The sequence below is a fragment of the Zea mays genome, chromosome 6, assembly GCF_902167145.1.
Source record: "Zea mays cultivar B73 chromosome 6, Zm-B73-REFERENCE-NAM-5.0, whole genome shotgun sequence".
Taxonomy (NCBI): domain Eukaryota; kingdom Viridiplantae; phylum Streptophyta; class Magnoliopsida; order Poales; family Poaceae; genus Zea; species Zea mays.
Genome location: NC_050101.1, coordinates 149,838,327 through 149,848,976, shown reverse-complemented (window position 1 = coordinate 149,848,976; position 10,650 = coordinate 149,838,327). Strand labels below are relative to the sequence as shown.

General features: G+C 41.2%; 1 protein-coding gene across 1 annotated transcript; it reads left to right on the top strand.

The window, feature by feature from the left end:
• Positions 1–7,540: 7,540 nt before the first annotated feature.
• LOC100383697 (uncharacterized) lies at positions 7,541–10,312 on the top strand. The gene is given in 5 exon segments (NM_001176334.1): positions 7,541–7,863; positions 8,846–9,126; positions 9,250–9,483; positions 9,632–9,718; positions 9,832–10,312. Coding segments are annotated over 2 exon segments (288 nt in total). The 5' UTR covers positions 7,541–7,863; positions 8,846–9,126; positions 9,250–9,275; the 3' UTR covers positions 9,712–9,718; positions 9,832–10,312.
• The last annotated feature ends 338 nt before the right edge of the window (positions 10,313–10,650 follow it).

Below are 10,650 nucleotides of genomic sequence, written 5' to 3'. Positions count from 1 at the left end.
CTCGCAAGGAGGATAGCATGGGGAGCTCGCCGCCGACGGACAGCCCTAGGAAGACGATGAGTCATCCGATACCGGTGGGCCCAACGCTTTTGGGACCTAGGAGCTTTGATGTTGTGAGGGAGGCGGGAGGTGATGAGACGCTTCCTCGGGTAGTGCAACAGTCTGGAGGCCCAGTAATTAATAGTGAAGCAGGGTTCCGGCGAGTTACGAATCAAATTGTGCCCTACAAGATGCCGCTAGGCCTTGTGGCTCTCTTTGAAAACGCTCACTCGTCGCAACAACTTCGTAGGGCTCTAGTAACCAGACACAAACACCCAGGTCACGCCTCATACGCAGCGGCCGCCATGGATAGGAGACCTCCTCCACAACAGCCGCAGCCGGCTCAGGGGGGGTTCCTCTGGAGTTGGTAGAGCGGTGGTAAGGAGTGGCTTCCAGTACGACGGTCCGAATAATTTCCGACCTGACTATGGTGGTAACAACTATATGCATCGGGGCAGCTCGTGGGCGAGACCAGGCTATGGCCGAGGAGGTCGAGGTTAGTTCAGAGGAAGAGGAGATCTTTTGCCACCTCCAGCAGGAAGAGGTACAGGTAACTACTTGCCGAGGCCTTCTAGCAATGATGTTGTAGGTGCGACGGTGAGTGGCACCGGACTGGATGATAAGGCAGCCAAGGCGGAGGCCCTTCTCCAACAGGCGTTGAATGTCATCCAGAACCTCAACGCTGAGAAGGGGGTTGGCGTTTCCGGTCAGCAGGTTCAGGCCGGAGGTGCATCGTCAGGGGGTGACAAATCCAAACCAGTGTCGTTGATTGAAATTACCAAGAAGAAGGAAGGGCAGGATGATCAGGGTCTGGGAGCAAAGGCTAATGCCAAAGCGCATTGCCACCGATGTTTTGCAAAAGGGCATGTGATCAGTGGGTGCACTACGGAGCTCTTCTGCGAGGTTTGTGGCACAAACACCCACATCAAGGCTAGATGTCCGGTGGTTAACGCTCCTAAGACACATGCTATTCCGGCGGGATTTGGAATAAACAATGGTGGTTTTTTTCATATCCCGACGAACAAGAAACTGATCAAGAGCAAGAGTGATTCCAGGGTGGCTTTAATTCAGGTCATTGAAGGGGAAATTGGCAGTGCTAATGTTACAATGGAGTTGGAAAGGCTTCTACCGGGTGGAACTCCATGGGCTATTGAGCAAATTGATCCGAAAACATTCAAGACCGTTTTTCCTTCAGCTGCGGAGTTGATGAGAATGATAGAATGGGGGCCGGTGAAAGCAAAATCTCAGAAAGCAACCCTTGAGTTCAAGGCCAACAGTGCGGGGGGCGAGTTAAGACTGTCCTAAGAGATGTATGGGTACAATTTGATGGTTTACTGCATAAGTTGTGCACATACCCGCATATTTGGGGAGTAGGCTCATCTCTCGGTGTGACAGTGGATGTTGACATGAGTTTCTTTCGGAGGTTTGGTATTTGTAGGATGCTCACCAGCGTGATCGATCCGCAAGCCATTCCGATATCTGTGGATGTGGAAATTGATAAAATTATTTATGAGGTGCATCTTTGGGTGGAGGGTGGATCAGCTGTAGGAGTGCCGATGACTAAGCCTGAGGAGCCTTTTATCGATGAGGATGGGAAAGAGGAGGGAGACGATGGAGAGGAAGATGACCTGCTTGATGATAATCATGTGTCGGGTAACAATCAGGAAAAGGAGGCAGGGGGTAATGGAGGAAACAACAGCAGGTATAAGGAAGGTAATCAGCATGTGCAGAACCTGAACGGGGAGGAGGGTGTGTGTGCGGCTGATGTTGGACAGATGCAACCGAGTCAGGTTGTTTTGGAAACAGAAAAAGTCGCACCTACATGCGAGCTGATACTTGCCGGGAACGCTCCTGTCGTTACCTCTGTGGCGCATGTTTCTGACGAGGTGATGGTAGAAGCGGCAAGGCAGGCTGTGGATGCGGAGGTGAGGAACACGCCAGATTGTTATGCCAACAAAGTTCAGCAGCTCGCGGCGATACCTGAAGTGGTGCAAGCAGTGGCCTCCGGGCGCAAGCGACGCTCTGGAAATACTGATGAACATTCTTTGGTTCGGGCGGAAAGGCTAAAAGCAGAACGCAACGGAGGTAATTTTATTTCGGTTAATCGTGATTTAAGCAGTAAGATTTTTGATATTCCTATCGATACTGTTAAAACAAACTTGAGCAGCTTAGGCATTAAGGCACTAATGAGGGACAAATAGCTAATTCCTTAGTTGTTTTAAGTAATGCCGATAGGAACATGGCAGAAGCTGTTTTTCGCGGTCCTCGTTAATAGTGAATGATAGTATGGATGAGGAAGAAGAGGTAGATACGGAGTTGGATAAGCTTATTTTACAAAATTTATGCGGTAATTTAATGGAGGAAGTCATGGATGATGGAATTGATAACAATGTGTGTTGTCAAAATCCAATGCATCCTGTCGACTCTTCTAGAAAAAAGGAAATAGGTCGGGTAAAAAGAAGTCACGAAAAAATAAGAAGAAAAGATGAAAGGTATTTTCTAGAACTGTAATGGGTTTCATGACCCTAAGAAACATCGTTTTGTAGCGGACATGACCAAGGATTTTGACCTTAACTTCATTGCTTTATCGGAAACGGTAAAGAAAGAATTTTCGGTCACTTTCCTAAAAAAATTATGTGCGGGGAGGGATTTCATCTGGCACTGTAAGGAACCTAGAGGGCGATCAGGAGGAATACTGATGGGCATAGATCTCTCGGTTTTCGATATAGGAGTTATAGATGAAGGCGACTTCTATGTTAAATTTGAATTGCGAAATAAAAATGATGGCTTTAAATGGGTAGTTGTTTGTGTTTATGGTCCTGCGCAAGATAACTTAAAAGAAGAATTTTTGGCAGAAATGGTTAACATGGTAGGTCGGGTAACGGTGCCAGTTTTGATTGGTGGTGACTTTAATATTCTCAGGAAGTCATCTGAGAAAAACAACGACAACTTTAACCCGAGGTGGTCATTCTTGTTTAACGTAGTCATAGACGGATTGAACCTCAGTGAACTAGAGTTATCGAATAGACAATTTACGTGGGCCAATTCTAGGGTCAACCCAACTTACGAAAAGCTAGATCGAATCCTAGTGTCTACTGAATGGGAGCTACACTTCCCTAAGGCGTCGGTGGTAGCACACTCTAGGGATATTTCTGACCATACGCCCTTGTTGCTTAACACTGGAGACAGTCTCCCAAGTAATATCCAACCGACGTTCAAGTTTGAACTCGGATGGCTACTGAGGGAGGGGTTTCGAGATATGGTTGCTCAGATTTGGTCACAAGACTGGGGTGGTACTTCGGCCTTGGAGAAATGGCAGAATAAAATCAGAAAAGTTAGACAGCATCTGAGAGGGTGGGCTAACAATATTAGCGGATCTAACAAAAAAGAAAAGAAAGAGATCCTGAGTTAATTAGACATCCTCGATAAGAAAGCTGAAACGGTCTTGTTGTCCACCCAGGAAATTGATACCAAAAACTTCCTTCGTAATAGGCTCGCAACGATGCTGAGAGAAGAGGAGATTAAATGGTATCAACGGGCCAAGACTAAAGGTCTTTTGGAGGGAGATTCGAACACCAAGTATTTCCATTTAGTTGCGAATGGTAAACACAGGAAAACCCGTATTTACAAGCTTATGAATGGAGACAATGTAATTACGGGGGATATTGATTTAAAAAAACATATCACATTGTATTACAAAACTCTATTCGGTCTAGCTACTGAATCCAACTTCCAGCTAGACGACTCTAGGATACAGGATATCCCACAAATCTCTAGCGAAGAAAACACTTGTCTTACTGCTGATTTTACCATAGAAGAGGTTAAGGTGGCTATTTTTAAGATGGAGCATAACAAGGCTCTTGGTCCGGATGGTTTTCCGGCCGAGTTCTACCAGTATTTCTGGGATGTTATTAAAAATGACCCGATGGCTCTCTTTTCAGACTTTAGTACTGGTTGCCTCCGGTTACATAGCCTTAATTTTGGGACAATTATATTACTTCCCAAAGTATGTGAGGCTATTAGGATTGAGCAATACAGACCGATATGTCTGCTAAACGTGAGCTTCAAGATCTTTACTAAAACAGCAATGAATAGGCTGGTAGGTGTGGCACATAAAGTTATTAGCCCAACCCAGACGACCTTCTTACCTGGGCATAATATCATGGAAGGTGTTGTTATTGTGGCACGAGACTATTCATGAATTACATCGTAAGAAGCAAAGTGGGGTTGTGTTTAAAATAGATTTCGAAAAAGCGTACGATAAAATTAGATGGACGTTTGTGAGACAGACCTTGAAGTTGAAGGGGTTTTGTGATAGATGGTGTGATTGGATAGAGGCCTTCACTCAAAAAGGTCACGTCAATATTAAAACAAATGACATGTTGGGGAATAATTTTCAAACAAAAAAAGGTCTGTGACAGGGGGGATCCTCTTTCTCCTATGTTATTTAACATAGTAGTGGATATGCTAGCAGTGCTTGTTAATAGAGCTAAGAGGGAGGGTCAGATCGGTGGGGTGGTACCTCACTTAGTGGAGGAGGGCCTTTCTATTCTCCAGTATGCAGATGACACGATTTTGTTTATGGAGCATGATATTGAGAAGGCCCGAAACTTAAAACCCATTCTTTGTGCGTTTGAGGAACTTTCCGGCCTTAAGATCAACTTTCATAAGAGTGAAATCTTCTGCTTTGGAGAGGCAAAGGAGGTTGAGCACACGTATTCACAGCTCTTTGGGTGTAAGGTTGGGTCTTACCCTTTCAAGTATCTAGGTATTCCTATGCAAGTTACAAAATTAAAGAACGCCGATTGGAATATACTGTTGGAAAGAATTGAGAAGAAACTGAGCAGCTGGAAAGGTAAACATCTTTCGGTTGGCGGACGCTTAGTTCTTATTAATTCGGTTCTAACAAGTCTTCCTCTGTTCATGATGTCTTTCTTTGAAATCCCTCGGGTGATACTCAGGAAGTTGGACTACTTGAGGTCTAGATTTTTTTGGCAAGCTGATAGCCAAAAAAAGAAATATAGACTAGCTAAGTAGGATATCCTGTGTCAACCTAAGGACATGGGAGGGCTGGGAATAAAAAACATTGACACCCAGAATAAGTGTTTACTTAGTAAATGGTTGTTTAAGTTAATTAATGAGGAAGGCTTATGGCAAGGAGTAATTAGAAAGAAGTACCTATATAACAAATCTATTGGACAGGTTCGCAGAAAACCAGGAGACTCCCATTTTTGGACTGGCCTTATGAAAGTAAGAGACATGTTTCTAGAAAGGGGAGTTTTCTCGGTTAATAATGGTCGTGATATACGTTTTTGGGAAGATAGGTGGTTAGGTAATTGTACCTTACAACAAAGATTCCCGAGCTTGTATAACCTAGTCCATAGAAAGAATGATATAGTGGCTAATGTCTGTGCTACGAGTCCTTTGAATGTTTCCTTTCGAAGAGGACTTGTGGGAGTCAATCTCCAAAATTGGTATAATTTGGTAAGTTTGGTTGTTAATGTATCCTTAAACAATTCAAGGGATAAGTTCCAGTCGGGCCTCCACCAGAACGGTCAATATTCTGTCAAGTCCTTTTATGATTTCATAATAGAGAATGGACGGGTTAGGCATGACCAAACGGTGTGGAAGCTCAAAATTCCGCTTAAAATCAAGATTTTCTCTTGGTATTTAAGGAAGGGGGTTATACTAACTAAGGATAATTTGGCAAAAAGAAATTGGAACGGCAACGGAAAGTGTGTGTTTTGTTCAGACGACGAGTCGATCCAACATCTTTTCTTTGATTGCCATTATGCCAAGTTTATTTGGCGGGTTGTTAGCTTTACTTTTGGCCTAAAAGAACCGACTAAAACCGAGGACATTTACAATAGTTGGCTTATAAATGTAAATGTTAGGTGGAGGTCGTTGATTTTGGTTGGTGCTACTGCCATTTGCTGGGCATTATGGTTGTGTAGAAATGATGTTGTTTTTGATAAAAGCCCTATACAAACTTATATGCAGGTACTCTTCAGAGGAATTTATTGGTGTCGTTCTTGGACGCTACTCCAAAAGCATGAAGACGATGCCAAAATTATGAAGGATGCCTGCATGAGGTTACAAGTGTCGGTGATGCAAATCTTCGCTCATTAGGGTTGGCAATTTGGTAATATGATTACTATCTAAGTTGTAGCCTTTATGTTTTTGCTCTCCCAACTACGCTTGGGTTTGTGCCGGCTGTGGCAATGGATTTGTTTGTTTTGTGGATTTGTGTGGCCGTCATCCGTTTCGAATGTAGGTCGGGACATCTTTTCCCATTATCTAAAAAAAGATTGTTTGTAACTACATTAAATAAGATAAAGAGTCCACTAAAATAAGAAAATTAAGTGGGGGCACGTCTCCTGATTGGTCCAACGTCTACGTCTGCCCCTGACTCCAATAATTAAAGGTGATCTTTGTTTTCTAGTTGAAAAGTATAAGAATTTAATGTTTTTAAACTTACCGTTGATTTAAATAGTGATTTGATTTTACTCCTACTTTCACGATAACTGCAGAAGAAATTTGATGATTCTACCCTTACCATTTGATTCTGATGGTGATTTTACTCCTACTTCGCGTGTTTTTGGTATTTTTTTTCTCAGCTGGCCTACCAAACCTCGTCCCTTCGCGTGTTTTTACCTGCTGCCCGGACATGGAGAACAACGCGAGGCCGCTTCAGGAGAAACACAACAGTGATCGGTCACTTATATCTGTCATTCGCATCAGGACAAAGTTTGATACGTATTGTGAAGGAATGATGGACCAGGTGCAGCTCGTAGAGGACGGTGATCACCGTGGCCTTGTTCTCGGCGCTCTCGTGCACAGGTGCAGCTCCATGTCGTACCGGCTGCCTCAGGAGCTCGGCGCTAGGATCATGGCGCTAAGCTCGGCCACGTTAGCACTAACGTCGGCGTCGTGTCAGTCTTCATCGCCAACGGAGCACATATCTCAGCGTTAAGATCTGTGGCGCAGAGCCGTATTAGTTTGGCGCTACAACCTACGATGCCGAGCAAAATGTCCAGAAATGAGATTAAATCATTCAAAAATCTAAATGTGAATATTTTTCAAAAAAAAGGCTAAAATACAAAAAAAATTAGAAGGGTGTCCTAGATCTAGTGCTAGCAGCTTTTACCGCCTTTATTTACTACGACGCTACAATGCATACTTTTTATCGTTAACTTATATAGTGACCTTACCGCCGTCTCAGCTTTATGTTTTGCTTAAAAAGCATCGACCACATAATTAAGATAAAAACCATAATTCAAACATAGTAAATAAAATTTAAAAGAAAAACAATAAATTATAACATCCCATTGATTAAGGTGCGCGTGCGTGTATTTAGAAAATACAACCTCTATATATAATATATATACTATATATCACCTAGGGTGAAGCTTCACGAGGACCGTACCGATCGAGTCAAACCGTACTGGCCGAGGTCAATCACATTGCTTCTGCGACCTGATCGACATACTATCGCACGGACTGCATGCACACGGATCCCATCGTCTACCACCAAACTAGCCCACCAAATCTCCTTTCCACTTTCTACCTACCTCCTCGCATCCGTCGCAGTCGCCGGTTGTTTCACTCATTCGAAATTTCGTTCCACCACGTGCGATCCCTTTCGGTTATTTTCTAGGGTTTCCAAAAATCATCGGTCGCAAATCAGTATTCTCGGGCGAACTGGTCCCCTTTTCGCTAGCGTTCTGAGTTGTTCAAGCTAACAGATAGCGCTACGGTCTGCGCATAATTCAATCAAGGAGAGCAGCAGCGGATTTAGAGTTTTCAATCGGCTCTTTGTCCAAGGTATGTTTTCGATCATCCTTTTTTGCCAAATCGCCTGCAGTTTTACATTTTTTCAAGCACTTGGATGTTTTTCCGAACAAAAGGGCTTTCAAATGGACCGGATTTTTTTCGGAGCATTTGTTCGTTGCAGCAAAATCGCTGAGTTTGTTCGGCATATTTTTTTTACAGATTTCGATTTAACAACAGCAAACCTGAGTAAGAACAAGTAAAATATGTTCAGCAATAATGTTCAGTAATAAACATACCAATCAATAATAATGTTCAGTAGTCCATAAGCAATTTGAACTTGAGTAACAACAACAAAAAATATTCAGTAATAATATTTGGTAACAACCGTATCATTCAGTAGTAATGTGCAGTAAGCGCATACGCTCAGTAATAAATGTGATCTTGCAGTGTTAATCATTATTCAGTAATATTTCTTTGAGTTATTGGCACCAGCAATATATGAATTTTAGCAATGGGGTAATAATAATGGACAGTCAGTACAACTTTCTTTTTTTGATTGTTTTCAAATTTGATAACAAGTATCTAACTATATGGAGGAGAATAGCCCTATGCAATTAGCGCATATGATGAGTAATATATTTTTTCAGTTATAATGGTGATGAGTCAGTTATTATTTTTTTGTCAGTATCTCTTTGATTTTATTATTATATATATAAGAATGATTAATGTTCAGTAATTAGTATTGCAACCAGTAATAATGTTTAGTAGTCAATAAGCAACAGTCAGTAATACTTTCCTTTTTGTTTTTTCACATTCGATGATTAGTAGTTGACTATACGGAGGAGAATAGACATATGTAATTATTTATTCTTATCAGTAATATCCGTTTTTAGTTATAATGGTGATAAGTTAATTATAAAATTTTCTCAGTAGCTTTTGATTTATTATTATATAGAATGGTCAATAATTCTTGTTAGTTAGTAATATATATATATATATTGTATATAATTTCTTTTATGTTATATGTTTGCAGATAAATGTCAACCTCCAGTGAGCACACAAGTTCGGACATGGGGGTGAACAGTGGTAGAACAGACTTGAAGGATGTCTCTAGCCGCTCGTAGGGTTCAAAATCCCGCAACAAGGAGAGATTCGTCAAATGATGATCTGGTGTTCCCTCCATACCTTGTTAGGCGCTCTGGAAGGAACAAAGCACCCAAACGGCAACTTACTAGGCAAATATATGATGACCATCTACCGAGGAAGTGCCAAGCAGTGGGCAAAAAGATAAAGGCTGCTACTGGAAAACAACAGGTATTTTTCCTGGCCATACATAGTTCTTTTGTCTAATTTATTTTTGTAACTGAATTCTATAACTGTCTGTGCGATGAAAAAAGTATGGACACGGATGCTATATAACAATGAGGTGCTCTCCAGCTGCTGTGAACAACACAACGCTTATAATGTCGTTGTCGGACATGGTAAAGGAAATGTTAAAGGATTTGGGTTTTGGTTCGTTGCTGATAATGAATATAGAAGGCCTTGAGGATAGGGTGCTTGGGGCATACTTGCTTTCAAGTGTACAAGATAATCCTCTGCGCATTAAAGTTGGTGGGCGCTCAATGTCAATAACAGCTCAAGTTGTCCACCTCGTCACTGGTTTGCCAATGGGTAATCAATAATTCCCCGAGCTTGGGTATCACGAGATGATCAGTGCCAGAAGTAGATTTAGGTCCAAAAGTAAAGAAAACACTTTTTTATGTTTGCACATTCTTCGGTATATCATAATAATGCATCATTCAATATATTTGTTTAAAAGGACAAAATGCGAGTCAAAAGGCATGGCTGATATATTCAGAGCCGATTGTCAAAAGGGCATGTCTGCTTTTAAGAAGCTGAGCATGAAGTAAGTCCCCCGATGGGTTGTTGAACGGGTGACCAATAACCATCAAAAATCTGATGATTGGATTTTGCAGTGCCTTTTGTTGCTTACAAACAACTCGCTTCTTTTTTCTACAGTGAGTCTCAATATATCCGAGGTAGATTATGCCCCTATCGAAGACATGAACATATCAAAGGAATATGACTAATGTCAATCCATATGTGACGGTCTAAAGACCAAGGCAGACAAGTTCTGGGCTGACAGATTGGGAAAATCGTCGACACCCACTATACAAGGATGCATTATTTTCCTGATTGTCATATTTTTTTCTTTTCGCTACTTAGATCCAGTAATTGTTATTAGTAGTGGTATTTTTGTATATTTATGCATCAAGTTTTTCTAGTATTAGTAATAGCTAGCACTATTAGTAATACTCTCTACCTAGTATCAGTAATAGTAGTAGTAGTGATCTGAATAATAGTGTATCAAGTTTTATAGTCTTTGTATTAGTTAGTCGTGGCAGTAACACTTACCAAATAGTTTTTTAGTAATATTTTCTATTGTGGTAGTAATACCCACTATATACTCTCATTAATAGTTAGTAGTGCTATTCTGAACAATTATGCACCAAGTTTTTTATAGTATCAGTAATAGTTAGTAGTTGTAGTAATACTCCTTACCTAGTCTCAGTAATAGTAGTAGTAGTGATCTGAACAATTGTGGATCAAGTTTTATAGTCTCAGTAATAGTTAGTTGTCACAGTCGCTTTAGTACTATTTTTTATTGTGGTAATAATACCTACTATATACCCTTAGTTATAGTTATTATTGGTATTCTAAATAATCATACATCAAATTTTATAGTCTCATTAATAGTTACTAGTGGTAGTAATACTTCATATCTAATCTCAGTACTAGTTAGTAGTCGGAGTAATACTCAATACATACTCTCAGTAA